This window comes from Cryptotermes secundus, unplaced genomic scaffold (assembly GCF_002891405.2).
Source record: "Cryptotermes secundus unplaced genomic scaffold, Csec_1.0 scaffold1854, whole genome shotgun sequence".
NCBI lineage: Eukaryota > Metazoa > Arthropoda > Insecta > Blattodea > Kalotermitidae > Cryptotermes > Cryptotermes secundus.
The window spans coordinates 56,344-75,589 of NW_019724622.1; the positions used below are offsets into that span (position 1 = coordinate 56,344).

At 39.5% G+C, this 19,246-nt stretch overlaps 1 protein-coding gene across 1 annotated transcript in view; it reads right to left on the reverse strand.

The window, feature by feature from the left end:
- The window catches only part of LOC111862611 (protein Hook homolog 3), a gene marked incomplete at its 5' end in the record, with an annotated part of 69,505 nt that overhangs the window by 40,612 nt on the left and 9,647 nt on the right, over window positions 1–19,246 (reverse strand). Inside the window, 3 exon segments of the mRNA XM_023848133.2 lie at window positions 2,261–2,484; window positions 5,128–5,208; window positions 9,021–9,123. Of these exon segments, the coding sequence (XP_023703901.1) occupies window positions 2,261–2,484; window positions 5,128–5,208; window positions 9,021–9,123 (408 nt within the window).

Sequence of the window (19,246 nt, forward strand, 5' to 3'; positions counted from 1 at the left end):
ACTGTTTTCAAAAACTTTTCAATCAATTCCAGCAATGTATTGATTTAGAAGGAGACTATTTTGAAAAAAAAGAGTGAAATTTTGAAAATAATTCACGTCTTGTATTTTTAATGAACACAGCCCTAACAGGACCTGGACACACTGTGTATGTTGAAGTTGTTCTAACATTCTGGTACATTGTGGTCACCATCTTCATGGATCCACCTCATTTACAAACTACAAAATAAAATGACAATATAACTGAGATGATGAAAGATATACAATCCCCTACATAAAGCACAGCATTTATGAGATCCTCTGCAACTGTGCCTAAGTGAAGGTCAGTCAAACTGGTCACCATATCTGCCCTAGCATATCAGACACCAAAACTGTAATACAATGATCCACATTAGCCAAACACTCTACCAAGACTAAACATGGAACTGTGTTCCACAAGATGGAAACACAGCAAACATCCAAACTTTGTATCCAGACATTTAAAATGGTGCCACCCATATGTATAAGTTGCACAATACTGGTTCAGCCAACAGATGAAGTATTTCAAAGAGCTGTTAAGCTGGTTGGCAGTCACCATGTGATAACATATACACTCACATAAACAGGATCTGTTGCTATGCAGCCACTTATGTATACAGTTCTTTCTGTCAATGACTTTGTTCTTGTGGTCAGCAGTGAGCATTCACTGTGTTTATGTTGAACACAGAATAACAAATTTCTTTTTGAGAATTACAGTTCAGAAATGTTACAACAGATATCAGCACCATCCTGATTTACCCATACCCAGAAAACCATGTGCATTAAAGTTGTACAAAAGTGATATGAAACTGGATCATCAGACATCAATGAAAGCAAGTGTTTAGAGCCTTGAAATCCTAAAATTTTAGTGGTGCACAGTCTTCAACCTGAAGATTTTATGTCAAGGCTAAACTTGTCTAATTGACTTTTCAGAAATAGTCATGATAGTGCAGTTGACCTTCAGTTTCTTTTTATGATGACTAAAGGCTGTTTTCATCTCACTGGTTGCATTAATCTACAGAAAATCCACCTGTTAACTGCCAGACCCCATTACATGATCAAGGTATTGGTGTATGATGTTCTGTTCATGCTAAGAGACCCACAAGCCACAGGCTCCATACTCCTTTATTATACATCTGAGTTCAAGCAGCAGAATTAATGGAAAATGAGAAGAGTTACATGCATTTTCAGCAGGCCAATGTACCAGCACATACTGCAGAAAATTCAATGTGGGCACTATAAACTTTTTGATGAACAAATGACGAGAGGATTTTGGCCATCACATACCCAGATCTGCATATGCAGTTTTTATGGGTACAAAAACTTGAAATGGAAAGTACATTTGATAGGGTCCTGACAACAGTTTACGACACTCAGGATTACTAGGATTTTGGACTTTGCCCATTGTCTGGTATTCTAAAGAACACAATATTTTGGAATAGGTCCAATTTACAAAATGTGTTTTTGAAATGCTGTGCTCCTCACAGTATCAGACAATGGACAAAGTACAAAAACCCAGTACTCCCAAGTGTTGAAAGAAAATGTTTACAAAAACAACCCATGCACCTTGCAAGCATTACAAATTTAAATATGAAATGTTATTCCACATAACACAGCAAGGACCCCAGGCCAGCTGAGTGGCAGTTTAATTGAGTGAAGTGAAGAGAAGACTAGGAGGTTGGTGTGAAATGGCCACACCTGGGACCCAGTTAGTTGAGGGCTGGCAGCTGAGTCAAGCTCTGCAAGGGAGGCTGAGAAGAGATGATACTATAGTTGAATTGACAGCTGACAAGAGTTCAGTGGCAGGATATTTGCCAGACAGTAAGACATAAGTGCGGAAAGCTGAAGAATCTCCACTGTTAGAAGTCACTGCTAGGGAATGGCTGTTGAGGACAAAGCAGGTTGGGAAAAGGTTTAGCAGATGCTGTGGTGATTTGTAAAATGTGGAGATTAGCAACAGCACTGTAATTACTCATCATTCTGACTGGCGTGTACAAGTGGCCAATAAATCCATTCACTAACCCATACCTTATCCATAGTCGCACACATAAATACATGACAATATTACCTGAACAAACAGGTTAGGCTGATGACTTTCTCATAGTTACATAATTTTTTGTACTTGCAACTATCAGCTGATGTTTTTTTAACCCTAAAATAAAATGGCTCTACATGATAACCACTCCTGCCTCAGACCAGCAAGAAATCTCTACTCACACATACAGTTCCTCATTCATGTACATACCTGCATATCCAGCTCATGGCATCGCTGGGCCATTTGGTCTCTTGCTTCTGTTGCAGCTTCCAACTCTCCCAATATCCTCTGCAATTGGGGATCTGTTTCAGGACCTGAACCTAGAATAATGCTTGTCGCACTAGACCCCATACTGCTTCTATCAAGTTCTTGAATTGACTGCATGATGACTTGCTGAACAGATTCCTCCATGGACATTATCCTTGTTATATAATCTGTAGAATTTAATAACTTCACTTCAGAATTAAGGGCTGGGAGAGGATCCACAACTAACAAAAGCAACAAACTAATCTAAATAAATAAAAAAAAAACTTTAATCCAAACCTCTTCACCTTAGTTGCACAGAAGACATAGTTAAACAAAAATCATTTTAATGTTAATTAACTCAAAAATACAGCTAACCAAAAAAAATATTTTAAGTTACACAGACACTGCACCACAGCATCACATTCAGCATTCCAGAATTTGGAGTACAGTGAAGAGCAGGCAGAAGTCCAGGATCTATTTCTCTCCTAATACACCGTAACAGGATGTATAAAATAAATGACACCATAAAACAGAAACACATAAGAGGTCAGGCAGGCTGGAAATGAAAGACTGATTCGTAAGTATCTTAATATACCATAAACAGCAGTTTTGTGATGACTCCAGAAACGATGAAAATCATACGAAAAGAAACTCGTGGATAAACCATAAATTCTACATGGATAACTGGGAATGTGCTCCATCTGTATTTATATATTCCAGTGTTCCAGGCCAACAAGACGCTCCAATTACGAATTCAAAATCATCACAGATCTTGCAGGCAATTAAAACAGTATATTTGGCTCTCATTTATAGAATATGAATACCGTTAGACTTGATGGTAAAATTATTTTTTTTACAGAGACAAACTGGTGAAACAAGAACATACTGACAAATTGCGTGTGTATATGTCACCATACAAAAGCTGTTAATATTCTTTCGCTAATTTATATAAGCATCAAGTAACTGTCATACAATTCTCACTACTGCATGATCTAAGGTGAAGATATGCTTAGGCCCCTCACTGGGTTTGTGGTCTGAATATGGCTGAAAACACAATACTTTCCCATATCTTGCAATGATCTGGTCCCCTTCCAGGAAATACTACTGATTATCATAACACAGACATGAAGACCTCTACAGTACAGGATGCCCTGGCCTTATTCAGACTTTAACCCGTTGCCGTGGTTCGTCGTGTATGTTTCGTCAGGGATTTAAATCGTCTGGGGGGGTTCGACGTGTATGTTTCGTCCAGCTGCACACGTATGTTATAACGCCCATAATAATTGATGGTTTTGCTGTAGATTGTTAGATTTTTCACTGGCCTGTTGTCAGGAGGACTGTATTTAATGACACACGCGTTTAAGAGCGCTAAGTCGTCGTTACATATGCCTGTCTTGCAGCAACGTTCCTGTGGCTATTGCGAGCTGTTTCTGTTATGAATGATGTGTTTTGTTTGCTCTGAAGCTATAAACACCAGAGACTGATATGTGCTGGTGTTTATAGTATCATATTGCCCTGAGCTGGCTATTCAATTGGAATTCTTAGAAGAGGGATGTACAAAAGTTTATGCNAGGTGCTGTAGCTGCACCGCACAAAATCTTGCTTTTAAATGTCTCCAGTACACAATCCTAAATAATAATTATTGAAATATAGTAAAATTCAATGTGCATGTTGTTTCTTGTTCTTTTATACTCTGTACATGTGTAGTGTTCTCTCTGTGCCATTCAACTGCCTCACCTTGGTGGGGTATCCCTCAAAGTAAACCTAAAACACAGACAAAGTTCAGAATTTTACAGCCACTGCGATGTCCACTTCCTGATTCATCACTTTCCAAACATACTGAAGATGTTCAATGTTCCTAACTCCTTAGAGTGCAGTATACATGAAGTAGACTAGCTTTTGTACCAGAATTATAGTGCTGCCCTTTAGTTGACAATAACTGAAACATATAGCCATAAAGCTGGGGTTTCCTTTATAATAACAGAAGCACTTCCTCTTAGAGCTTAGCAATTGTCAGTAAAGTAGAATATTGCAAAGCTATGAACCTCATGTTGTCAAGGTTGCCAAAAGCTGGCATCTGGACAGTTTGTGTGTTTGTTTTATGGCATGCAGCTCCAAGTCACATGATGAGAAATGATTCCATATTGCATATTTTTAGAGTAACCAACACAAATTAAAACAAAACACAACAAAAAATGGACTATAAACTTTTTTGTATAACCATTTTCAAACCTGATGATATACCATGTGAAACTATTTTCTATCTTCATAAAAACAATTTTAAAAGGATTCTAACACTGGTGCATAACACTAGGAGTTGCTACACTTTTGGACTTCATCCATTGTCCAATATTCCAAAAAACTAGAGAACACAACATTTTGGAAACTGGATCTGTTTGTGTCCTGATGTGACGGGGAGCCAGAACACCTATTCTGTTGAGTCCCATAGTTTAGAACATCGGACGATAGTAAAAGAAGTAAAAAGTAAAGCTATCCCTGTAACAGGCCATGAAGGCCCATAGGTTTGTGAGACAGTGAGGGTCCCACATTATCTAGACAATGTTTTTTTTTTTACTTTGTCTATCAGACAACAGACAAAGTAAAAAGAAACAGCAATTCCAAACGTTAATTTATTATAAAAACTGTATTAGTTACAGCATTTTTAGTAACATGCTTACAATTACTTAAACACTCCCCATCAATTGGCATTTAACCCGGGCCAGCAACACCCTTAAGACCACTTTAACACCCTGGCATTTAGAGCTTAATGCCAAACAAGGGGGAAAAAAATAATCTTCATGATGTGATAAATTTTAATAATAAAAACTTGCCTTGTTTGCGATGACAGTTAATTGCACACCCCAGAATCAGCTGCAGAAGGCGTCCTAACTCCTCTGGATTGCACTTCTCTCCTGACAAAAAAATCAAAGTCAACTAGGAAGTGACATGTGTAACATTTTCCTTTATCACAAAAATATTACTATAAAGACAACAATTTATAATTGAAACCAGATTCAACTAATCAATACAGTGACTTTTACTGACAAAGACTCTCACTCACTCACTCCCTCACTCATTCGCTCGCTCATTCACTCACCTACTTACCCACTCTCACCTACAATATTATGATCTAAGATCCATAAGCTAATATTTCTATTTGGTATAAGGAAAAACTTCCTGATCAGTGGAGGGAGTCTATTATTGTACCAGTTCACAAGAAGGGCAATAAAACTGACTGTAATAATTATCGGGGATATCACTGTTATAAACTTCATACAATATTTTGTTCAATATTTTTCTGTCAAGGTTAAGTCCATAAATAGATGAAATTATTGGGGATCATCAGTGTGGGTTTCAACGTAACAGATCAACTATGGATCAGATCTTTTGCATTCATCAGATATTGGAGAAAAATGGGAGTACAAGGAGACAGTACATCAGCTATTTGTAGACTTCATGAAAGCACATGATTCAGTTAGGAAGGAAGTATTGTACAATATTTTGACAGAGTCTGGGGTACCTATGAAATTAGTTAGCTTGATTAAAATGTGTTTAAAGGAAATGTAAGTATAGGTAATCTCCATATCCAGAATTGTCTAAAACAAGGAGATGCTTTATCACCAGTCCTTTTCACCTTTGCTTTAGAAGATGCCCTTAGGAAGGTCCAGGAAAACCTGGAGGTACTGCAATTAAATGGGACACATGAGCTGTCGGCCTATAACAATGACGTGAATCTACTGAGAGATAATATGGGTATCATAAAGAAAAACACACAAACTTCAATTGACACTAGTAAGGAGGTCGGTCTAAAAGTAAGCACAGAGAAAAGTAAGTAAACGTTGCTGTCTCATCATCAAAATGCAGGGCAAAATCATGACATAAAGATGGGTAACAGATGTTTTGAAAATATGGTACAGTTCAGATATTTGGGAACAACTATAACAGATCAAAACCTGATTCATGAGAAAATTAAGAGGAGATTGAACTCGGGTAATGCTTGCTACCACTCAGTCCCGAACCTTTTGTCTTCTTGTATGCTGACTAAAAACATAAAAATTAGGACATAAAAAACTATAATTTTGCCTGTGGTTCTGTATGGGTGTGAATCTTGGTCTCTCACATTAAGGGAGGAACAGAAATGAGGGTGTTTGAGGAGTATATTTGGACTAAAGAGAGACGACGCGACAGGAGGCTGGATAAAACTGCATTATGAGGAGCTTCATAACTTGTACGATCAAGTCAAGGATAATGAGATGGGCAGAGATTGTAGCATGAATGGGGGAGAAGATGAATGCACATAGGATACTGGTGGGAGTACCAGAAGGAAAGAAACTATTGGGAAGACCAAGACGTAGGTCGGTGAAATGTTAAAATGGATGTTAGAGAGATAGGATGGGATGGTATGGATTTGGTTGATTTGACTCAGGATAAGGACCAGTGGATGGCTTTGTAAACATGGTAATGAATGTTCAGGTTCCATAAAATGCTGGGAAGTTCATGAGTGACTGCACAAGCGGCAGCTTCTCAAGAAGGGCTCAGCTCCATGAATGAGGGAGTTACAAGGGAGAATCAGTAAAGAGGTAACAAATGGAAGTAAAATAACTGTAATGGTCAATATAAGTGTTCTGTGGATATCACTAGGTAGCAGCACAGTCCAGCTTCACGACAGTCTAGGTAGCAGATGTGCATGTGCATATTCAGAGGCTGGTATCAGTAGTCAAAATGGTGACCATGCTTGAGGAGTGTATGAATATTCTGAAGAACAGCATTCTGTTGTGCATTTTTTTCAGGTAAAAGGACTCAATGCAAAGGATATTCATAAAGAAATGTTTCCTGTTTATAGTGGGAGGTGTTTGTCATGTAAAGTGGTTCACAACTGGGTCAAGAAATTCTCTCAAGGACTTTTGAAAGTCGCAGATGATGCTTGATTAGGTCACCCTGCAACAGAAGCAACTGTGCAGAGGGTGGAAGAGGTGATTCGAGCTGACAGAATAACGACAGACAGTGTAGCAATTGCACTAGGATGTTTTCATTGTTCAGTATACAGCGTAATGCATGATTGTTTCAAGTTTTGGAAAGTGTGTCCACAGTGGTTGCCCAGAGAACTGAAGGATAAAGTATAAATGAACCAAATGGGTCTGTCCTTGCAACATCTCTCACAGTATGCAGATGAAGGAGAAGACATGCTTAACAGGAGTGCTACTGGAGGCAAATCAGAGATGCATCACTACAAACCTAAATCAAAGCATGCTTCAATGCAATGGAAACATCCCATTTCAGGTTCATTCAAGAAGTTTAAGGTTATGCCATCAGCTGGGAAGGTTATGCTTACCGCATATTGGGCTGGTCAGGGAGTACTGTTAGCCCATTTCCAGAAGCATGGTGAAAATGTGAATTCTGCATTGTACTGTGAAGTTCTCTTGAAGCTTTTGGATGCAATTAACAGAAAATGTCCAGGCCAACTGGCAAGAGGGGTACTGCATCATAACAATGCCAGACCCCATACAGCACAAGCAACCCAAGAAGAGAATTCAAGAACTATAGTGGGAACTTTCCAAACTTTCACCTTACAGCCTGGACTTGGCCCCTAGTGAGTTCCACTAAAAATCCACCTTGGTGGCAAATGTTTTGCTGAAGACAAAGAGGTTGAAACATAGGTGTGGAAGTGGCTGAGGCAAGGTCAAGAGACTTCTATGCTGCAGGTTTTGAGGCACTGGTAAAGAGATGGGACAAATGTTTCAGTGTTGGTGGAGAATATGTCGAGAAATATGTGTTCTTTTCCAAGTTCTAATATCATATGTTTTATGTTTTATACCCATTCGTGGCCTATTTACTGACTCTCCCTCATATGTCATTAAATACAAAATTCTGATGATGCTGTCAACCCAGCTACTCTCCAACAAAAACTTCTTCTTACTACTACTGCCCCCCCACCTATAGGCCCAGTGTGGACCTATAAGGAGGCCTTGCTTGGTAGGGGAGGACATCGCTGAATCCCGTATAACCAACGATGCCCTCTGACCCTAAAGACAGCAGGAATCTAGCACCTGTCCAAAGACAATGTGTTCAAAGTCATATAAACTATACTATGTGACTGAATGGTTTTGATTAAGGTAACAGTGAATACATAAACACTACTGGGGACTTCTGAGACTGATCACTTCTCTTTCTCCTTTATTTTCCTATGGTGCATAGTGATACAGACCATACACCAGGGAAATGTAGAAAACTGAACAATTCAGCCTTACTAAACTTATGTTTCTCCACATTATGGTTCTCTTGGATCTGATGCCATGAAGTATGCTAAAGTGGTGTCAATATTTTGGTGGAATGTGCTGCAAAGTTAACCCTGAAAATGGAAGCAGCACTTTCCTCAAACCACCAGTTCTATTTACCATGCTATACAATATCACAGCCCACAAGTGAATAATCTCAATACTCACTTATATGAGAACCTCAAAAATTGTGTTGCTTGTTCCAAACAGGTGAATATATAAAACACAGCCAAATTGGATAAATTCAGTTGGCAACGATGTTAGAATACTGGAACTAAAACTACTGTTTATGTTTAAAAGAATAGGTTTATCTTCTTTTAATCAATTCACGTCAGAAAACAAAAGCCTCAGCAGGATTATGGGGGTGCCTGTGACAGATATATTCCTATGCAAGTACAATTAAATAAAGAATACAGATGTAACAAAAACATACAAATAACAATTATTACCTATCTCACCAACATCTGGCCTGTTGAAATCTGTTAGATGCTGATTTAGGCACTCCTGGTAGTAATCAACGATTCCTTGAACAATTTTTTTCAAGTTACTAACCTAAAAAGGAAAAGAACCATAATCATAAAACTTACACTTCACCTGTTATAAGCTACAAATAACTTAAACTTCATCCTACGGATAAGAGGCAGGTCTAAACAGGCCTTGCACTACAACCTTCAATGATCTATTGTGGCTCCTTCTTTATTCCAGTCTTTCATTGATCCTACACTTCAAATTAAGTGTAGTAACTTTACGCTGTAGTCGGTTGGTTAGTCTGTAGGTTACTTAATGATGATGCACCAACGGATACAGTTATTTGGTACGGCATACAATGAGAAGATAATGTATGGAAGAGGTTGTGTTCATAACCTCTGTGAAGACTAATGACCTGGAACTGACTAAGTAATACCATAATGTTACTGTCAGGAGAGTTGGTGCCCCAGGCTACATTCAAACCAGGCACCATCACATACTTTACAACTCTTCAAGCCTGCCTGGGATGTTTTAACACACAATTGAGATACTACATAAGAACAAAAATTCACATACTGAAAAAGAATGTTCACAGTTTATGAACAGCAGAAAAAAAAAAAGACAAGTATGTAGACTTACGGGGGCATGTGGTAGCGTAATTGGTTGAGGCACTATGCTACAAGCTGGAATGTCACGGGATCGAATCCTGATGAGGTGGATTTTTTCAATTTACCTGATCCTTCCAACGGCAATATGGCCCTGGGGTCAACTCAGCCTCTAAGAGAAATGAGTACCAGGAACATTTCTGGGGGTAAAGGGTGGCCGGCACGTAAGGCTGACAACCTCACACCATCTGTGAGCTGATTCTCTAGGAAATATGGGAGCCTCGACATCTCACAACCCTTTACTTTTTTTTTTAATGCTAGTGGGGTGCGACTAAGTCCCTTGTACTGCAACCACTTCTGGCCTATTGTACCAGCCCCAGATGATAGGTGAGGGTGTTTGTGGAGCAATTGGTGGAATGAAGATTGGCAAGGGAAACTGAAGTACTCGGGTAAAACCTGCCCTAGCGCCACTTTGTCCACCACAAATCCCACTTGACCAGACCCGGGATCGAACCCGGGCCGCCATGGTGGGAAGCCAGCGACTAACCGCTTGAGCTATGGCGCGGCCCTTTTTTTTTTTACTTTACGAAGACTTACTAGGAAAGGAAATTGTCATTCATGCCAGAAATTAATAAGCCTTCCTGCTGACTATGTGAATGCTATCGTGGCTGAAGTACGATAGATATTTGGACCAGCTCTCTATCATGAATTAAATCAGCCTAATGTACAGTCTGTACTTCACACTCTTACACAATTCACCTGTACAATAATGTACTGTTAAGTATTTAATGAACAGACATGTGGTTTGGATTGGTAACTGGATTTACTGGACCTTACAAATCATAACTACAAGTAATTATAGCACTCTTGCTAATTTATACACTTTCCTATTCACTATTACTTGTGCTCAGTCTTCTCAGTTTGTCTTTATCAGTCACTGCTCGGTACTCCTCCAAACGCTGTACATTCCTCAGCTGTGTTCAACATCTGTCCTTGCTGCCTGGCAACTGTCTTCTATCTTGAATTATCCTTGTCCTGGGATGCCACTGAATTCTGTACAACAAATCATTGATTCGGATGACCACCCAGCAGGGTCTTTTCCATGGAGGTTGAAACTTGGGTGACTTTACTTTGGTGCAGGTTGGGCGACAGCCACACTTGGCTGCCCTTTTGGTTGGCCCATGCACTAGGCCAGGCAGTCTAACACATCTTTATTCAATTACTGGCCAGCCTTAGATGCTGGCAGGCATAGTCACAGATGCCATGTTGCCAATCCACCAGGTGAGCTGCATGGTCAATGGTGGGTCACTCCTTGTTGGGGGGTGCCCCAGACAACAGCTAATAAGACAAGTGGAGTTCTCTCCTGAACACTAGGTTAGCTGGGGCCAAGTCCATGGTGTCATGGGTGGATGCCCTATAGGCAAGGAGGTAGTTTGGTAATCTCATGTCCCAGTCCCTCTGGTGTGACATGATGACTTTTTGCAGTGTTCCTTTGCCATTCTGATATAGTGCTATACCATGACATCTGACTGTGGTTTCACGGGTGTAGTGCATATCTTGCTCACTCCCGGGCATTCCAAAACCTCCTGCATTAAGCACGATTCAGAGTTATGGTCCCAGTTACTGTGTAGCTCTACTGGTACTACAGAGCAGCAGCAATAGTTGGTAACCAGTGTTTCCACCACCACCATCAACACTTCTTGGCTGGGAATGGTGTAGGTTTCTGGCCACTAGGTAAAATAATCCACAGGATGTATCAGTTCCCTCAGCCACTCTGAGGGAAGAGTCCTCTTACATCAATGGCTATACCTTTGAATCGGGCCCCAACAGTGTACTGATCCACATGGCCCTGACCACTGGTTCACAGGACTCAGGTGGCTGTACTGGTGTCACATTCCTCAACATTGTGTCCAGCCTGAAGCCAGTAGTACCTTTGTTTGACCTTTTCCAGGGTCTTGTTAACACCCAGGTGTCCTCCTTAGGGTCCACCATGGTGTTCAGCCAGTACCCATTGAGTCCAGTACCCCTTGTGCATGGGGCTGCAGTTAACACCCTTGTTAACACCCAGGTGTCCTCCTTAGGGTCCACCATGGTGTTCAGCCAGTACCCATTGAGTCCAGTACCCCTTGTACATGGGGCTGCAGTCAACAATGTCTTTCCATTCCAGGCATTGTCCAGTTTCTCCTTCTTCTAGGATTGCTCCCACTTCTTGGATGGTTCAGCTGATCCCCATTTTGGGTTACAGCCTCACAAGCTCACATCTGCTTGACTTCTGCCAGCACATCTACTTTCTTCCTGGCATAGTCTTCAGGAATGGGCATCAGCACTGTTGTGCTTCCAGCCTTGACAGCACTCAGAAGTTGTATTCTTGCAAGTGTTGAATTCAGCAAGCTACTGCATTTTGAGGTTCTTAGAACTCATGAGCCTGGTTAGCATGGAGTGATGGGTATGCAGGTGGAACTCTTTGTCGGTAGGGGTACTTAATGGAAATGTTCTAGTCTCCTCATGACGGCCAGCAGTGTTCAATAAATCCAATTACCAATCCAAACCCAGTGTCTAGTCACTACATACATGACAACTGGTGTCAGAAGTGGAATAATTGGATTACTTCATTGGGCTTGTTGAATTGTGCTTCACAGAGTTAGAACCGAAGTGACCAATAATCATGGCAGATTTAAAATGTCTGAAAGCCATCACCTAACAGATGAAAGCCGAAATGAAGGGCAACCAAGAGAGGATGAAAGCCGGATATGAAGAGATGAAAGCCAGAATTCTGGAGTGAGAAGAAACATCCAATGCTGTGTTATGGAATGGCAAACATGCAATGGTGCTATTAAGCATGCATTCATTCCTATGCAATGGTCAGTAACCGTCACATAACTGCGGCAACAGTAACAAATGCAACAAGAGAGGAACTGTTGTAGGCTGTGTTCTCTATATGGTTTGTGCTAAAGCTATATAAGGTCAGCTGAACAAGCTAGAGGGAGTCTGCAGGCAGTCTTCAGTCAGTACTAGCCAGTGGTGGCCAAACGCTGCAAGAAGGAAATCAATGGCCAGGAGCTGCAGCCAAAAGGAGTTACAAGACAGTCGGCAGCGAGAGCAGGAGCCATTGGACACAGAAGCTGAGAAATCTACATTGTTAAATGACTTTATCAGGTGATGACTAGTAAAGATGAACTGCGAAGACATAGTGCACGCTACAGTAAATTGCAATGAGGGTAAATTAATGAAACAGTTATGATTACTTGTTGGTACAATAGGCCAGAAGTGGCCGCAGTACAAGAGACTTAGTACCACCCCACTAGCAATATGATTACTTGTAGTAATGGCTTTTAAGAGTCAAACAAATACAATTGATCAATTCAAATCTGGTGTTCAGTTGCTAATTCCTTGAGAGTATAATATAGCCAGTATCAGATTATTATGATCATTACAGAAATTATCCTGTGTTGGAAAGCAATACAAATTTGTCAACATGTTTACATTATCTTTGTCTTTCCATACTATTACTGGCATGTCACCTATAAACTTGGTCTTTATGTCACCCCACTTCATTCTCAGTTTCTTTCCAATTTAGTCCAACATTACCACAGCAATTTATGGTCTTTGTAAGTGAGGAGATGAAAAGATATTATCTATGATGAGCTTACGCCCAACATGTTCAATCCTTGCAATCAGTTCTGTCATAGTTGCATGTGTAATAGCACATTTCCTGCCTCTGCCTAAAATCACATAACTTGTACATTTTTATTCCCAAGCTTATGTGCTTCTTTGGTATATACTGTTCTACCTTTGAACAGCATGCTCAGTTGGGCTGTAATATTTAGCATGTATATATATATATATATATATCACTGAGCTTATCATACTTATGCAGGATTTGAGGTCCTCACAGCAGTGGTTATGGTTCTGTGATATATTGCTGTGTATTCCACTGAAAGTCAACCGGCATTTTGGAGGAACTTATCCCATCCATCTTTAGGGTCGCTGAATAAGCCAAACAAGAAACCAGTGTGAAAGCAGGTGGCGAGCTCTGCTTGCCACACACTGGTTATCATACACAGTTCTCATTTTCCACAATCACTCATAATTCACAGCTGTCTTATGAGGTTCACTTCTGTTGTCAGCAAAATGTAGAAAGCTCAGTAAATGAAATAATCTCTTATATCATTGCTACTAATGTAGAAGGACATAAAAATTTCTCCAGTGTTGAGCAGTAATCTTTCACTGTGTTCTTTTGATCATGCCCATTCTGCACAATATTAGATAAAAACAAGCACATTTCTTGTGTAGTCATATAAGGTAAGGCTGTGTCCTTCATAAAGTATGTCAAAGTACTGCCAGCAGTATATGCTAAGTCTCTTCCACCAACAGCTACATAATTTTAAGGAGGGGCATGAAAATGCTCAGCAGTGCAGAGTCTTTAGCAATACTGGATTCCTTGTTTTGTCTTTGAACATTTAAATTCAAAAACTTCCAAGTCACATGTAACTACAAGCACAAATAAATGCTGTACACTACGGGTTAATAAAGGAAAGATTACTAAGAACAGATATGACTACATATGAATACAATGTGATGATTTTATGAATATATGAGTGCTATTAAGAAAGTAACCTCCATTTAATTTCCGCAACTAATGTAGGAGCATGGGAAAGCTTGCTCATGCAAGGTAGCATCACATGACTCATTGCCTTGTAAACCATCACATAACTGATCACCTAGTGTTTGTTCCTGTCTCTACAGAGTGAGCTATGAAATGTCCTATGTTTGACAATCCATCCAGCTGCAAAATCCACTGTTATCTGCTTCCTTCATGCTAATAACATGAGTGCTGCAAAAATCCATCATGAATTATGTGCATTTTATGCAAAAAATTTAATGAGTGAAGGGACTGTAGGACCATGTTGTAGGATGTTCAAAGAGGGGTGGGAAAAGAAATGTTCATATTTACCATCCAGCCATCTGTAATGAGTGATAATCTTGTTCAATGTGTTGACCAAAACATATGAGAAAAACGGCAATTCACAATTTCAGAACTTTTGTATGAATTTCCAGAAATTTCACACACTCCTTTCTACATGATTATTACAAGCTAGGCTATCACAAGTCATATACAAGATGAGCTCTGAAAATGCTCAAAGGTGCACATAAAACACAGAAAATGGCTTGGGCTTTTTTAGAGCAATACCAAGAAGAGACGAAGTGGCAGGAGGTTGGAGAAATCTGCATAATGAGGAGCTTCATAACTTGTACTCTTCTCAAAGTATAATTAGAACTATCAAGTCAAGGAGGGCATGGCATGTAGCACGAATTGGGAGAAGAGGAATGCATATAGAATATTGGTGGGAAAGCCAGAAAGAAAGAGACCACTGGGAAGATAAAGGCATAGGTGGGCGGACAATATTAAAATGGATCTTAGAGATATAGGATGGGATGGTATGGATTGGAAGGACAGGAACCAGTGGAAGGCTCTTCTGAACACAGTAATGAACCTTCGGGTTCCATAAAGTGATGGGCAATTCTTGAGTAGCTGCACAATTGGCGGCTCCTCAATGAGTAAGTAAGTAAGTAATACCACGACGATAGCACTGAATGTCTCAGTCACATCATATAAGGAACAGGTGAAGAAGCCTGGATTTCATTTGTGAATGCTTAAACCAAATAGCAGTCAAAGCAGTAGATGCACACTCATTCACAAAAAAAGATGAAAAAGTTCAAACAAATATTATCTGCCAGAAAACAGATGGCGACTGTTTTCTGGGACAGGAAAGGAGTGCTGATGGTGGAATTCGTGAAATAAGGGACCACAGTAACATCAGAAGTGTATTGCAAAACACACAACAACAAAAAACCTGCAGAGGGCCACTAAGAACAAAAGGCATGGAATGCTGACATCCAGTGTGCTCACAGTGCTCCTCCATGGCAATGCGTGTCCGCATACATCTGCTCGCACTCCAGCACTGCTGGAGCACTTCAACTAGCAGTTGTTTGACCACCGTCCTTACAGCCCTGATCTCACTCTGAGCAACTACCATCTGTTTACCTGCCTGAAGAACTGGTTGCATTCAAAGTGCTTCAACAATAATGAGGAGTTCATGGAAGGTGTCAAAACATGAGTGAGCTCACAGGCAGCAGACTTCTTTGATACAGGCATGTAAAAACTTATACCCTTATACAAGTGCCCAAATTCCAGTGGTGACTATGTTGAGAAGCAGCTTAAGTATGTACATTCTTTTCTAATCTATATAAAAAAAAGGTAAAGCTATCCCTGTAACAGAGCCATGTGGCAGTGTACTTGGTTGAGGCATTATGCTGCAAGCCAGAAGGTCACAAGTTTGAGTTCCGATGAGGTGGATTTTTTTTCAAGTTACCTAATCATCCCAGCCACACTACAGCCCTGGGGATAGTTTTACCTTAGCCCTGTAACAGGCCATGAAAGCCCATAGTGTTGAGGCATCAAGGTTTCCACATTTTTCTCTAGACAACTGACTCAAAGATGGCGGTAAGGTTGTCAGCCTTATGCACCAGCCGCTCCTTACCCCCCCNATGAAGATTCCTGGTACTCATTTCTTTTAAAGGCTGAGTTGAACAAAGGGCCATAGTGCAGCTGGAAGGATTAGGTAAACTGAAAAAATCCACCTCATTGGGACTCAAAACCCCAGACCTTCTGGCTTGTAGCATAGTGGCTCAACCAACTATGCTACCATTGCTTGTTTTGCTAACAACTCAATGGACGTTATTTTTTTAAAAGGCCTCATAAATATAGTAGAAGATTAACATACTTTTGAGAAGAACAATATAGAAATTCAGAGGTGAAAGATGAGTTAGTTTTCATGACTGGAAGATTAATTATAAAAAATATGTTTTACCCAACACAATTAATAGGAAAGGAGAAAGTTATAGGATGAGATATACATTTTGTATTTATGGACTTGGCTACAGCATACAATTGTGTTTAACAAGTAAACTGTTTGGCATCTTGGAGCAATGAAGTGTATGTAACTTTAATTCAGAAAATAACATTAAGGTTAAGCCACATAACCAGAAGTAATCTGAGGCATTCATATAAGAGAAACAAAACAGTATTACTCGTACAATGAGCAGCAGATTCCTTAATCATAAGAACCTGTACACCTGAAGATGGCCGGTTATGCCAGAACATGTAGTGTCAACAAAGAAAAATAAAGAAAAATGACAATAGTACGAGATGATGCCATAAAAGAAAACCACAAAGTCAAACACATATTTACGTCACAATTACATAGGCCCATAAGGCACAAATGCCTTGAATTCAATATGGCAGAACAAGAATACAATAAAAACTGGAAGATTAATACAGTATATGAAGTAATGATCATAACAACTGTATTTTAACAACTGAATTTAAGTAGATTCTAAACGGTTCTGATGATTGTGTACAATGCTCAGAATTAGCCCAACATCCCTATGTAGAAGGTCACAGTGCACGCTGAGAAGCTAGGATTTTTTAAATTGAACATAACAGCAGGTACTGGAAATACAAGAAACTAGCCTATATGACATGCTTAACCAATCTGATTCGCCAACCCAGTTTGGACATTTCTGGCATATAGATCCCCCTTATTAGCACCGTGGGTACCGACTCCAGAGATCAGTATGATGTGACAGATTCTTCATTGGTTTCTACAATTTTTAGTTCAGTTTTTACTCAACAGATGGTGCTAGGTAGCCATTTAATCCTATGCACTGGTTTTCACAAACTTGGTTTGTTGCATAAAATTTTCACCTCCCTTTCCATCTTGGTTTCAGGTCTGCACACAATTTTTATTTCATGTGTTCCTGTTACCTTTGACAAAGCCTGGTCTTAAGTATTTATATAGCTGTAGTTATAGTGACAAGAAGTAGTCCAGTCATTGAGGTTAGCTCTTTCTAAGGGACCCAATAGAGTAGATACTTCCACTCTCACTGGAGGACAGAAACAGATCCACTTTCCGAACACTGTGTACTCTAGTTTTTAGAATAATGGATGGACAAAGTTCAAAAACCCAGTAATTCTGAATATAAATTTAATGTGTGATAGATACTACTACCTACAAAAATGAATTTTCTGAGATGGCCTGGTATATCTAGGATGGACAAAGTACACAAAAGTTTGAGAAAGTATGAGAACAGATATTATGGATACTACAGAAAAGAAATGATTATGCTGGCATTATCATGCGCAACAAATGATACATGAAAGGCTGCCAGAAATAAAAATGAAAGGGGTACCTAAGGGAGAAAGGAGAAAAGAAAGAGGAAGAAGTAGGCATGGAAATATACACACAGCACTCAAGACTAGACATCTGCAAGGTGGACAACAGAGGAATAGGCACCAGTGGCATTTGGACACTACACAACAGTGTCACTGTGAACTATATGATGTATGATAGCCCAGTCTCTTCATAATGTCATATGTTTATTTCTGGACTGCTGTGAGAGAAAAAAAATACACTTTCATTTTATTTTTCAGTGCACCCAGGAGTGTAATATCGTGTCAAGTAATGACCTATCATACGCTCAGTAGCCTGTCCTCATGCTTCAACCTATAGCAAACACTGCATTTCACACATTTCCTGCTGAATATCCTGTAATTTCAGAAGATTATAACAAATAAACATTTACAGTGGCAAAACCTGATTTTTTTATAGAAATCACTCATGAATAGAGCCATCCTTCATGTTAGTTGTTGTACTGGGGGGCCAATGCACTGATTGATTTATCTCTTTCATCATAACTGTTTGCTGTGGCTCCAATTTCATTTTAACATTACGCTTCAACAATTTTTTACCAACAAGTTCTGCAGATCACCAAATTTTCAACAGGTTCTACCAAGCTGGTGCAATCTTACAAGGTAACACCAATGTATATAACAAACTGGGGGTGGGGGGAAACCTCACTGGAGATATATAACCACTAACTTCTGAAAATGTAAGACATCAATAAAATTATCAACATCAAAACACAAAATTAACAACATACCAATTAACAAACAATTCAATCTGAACAAACAAAATCATATTCTGTGGTGAACTACTTTTACTGGATTTACTGAGAGAGAGAGGGCATTTTGTAATTTGTGTAAAAAACCCAACTGAATACAGTCCCTTTTTCATGTAAAAACAAATCTGTATGCAACACATGAGAAGATCACTGACCATTTCTGAACATATGATTCTACCGACATCATTCTGCAACAATACTGACAGTTCCATGCAAAGTACAATTTCCTTTCACATTATATTACTATCACTGAATTCCTCTTACTTGCTAACATTTAACAATTTTCAATAAACTTGCTGAATTGTAGCAGGAAACTTAACTGCAGTAACAATATTCTTACTGTAAACTTGTTAACCTCTGCTTAAGCCTTTACTCATCTCAATATATTAGAAGATAGTAAAATTGAATGGACTCTTGTCCCTCCTAATGTAATAAAATGTAGTAAAATCTCACTTAAATATACCTGAATACAACTGGGCTAATAGCATAACACTAATGTTTTAAATCAAATAGGCAAATGGCTAAGAAACATGCCCACGTGATAATACATATTTACAGCAACTGTACAGAATACACCA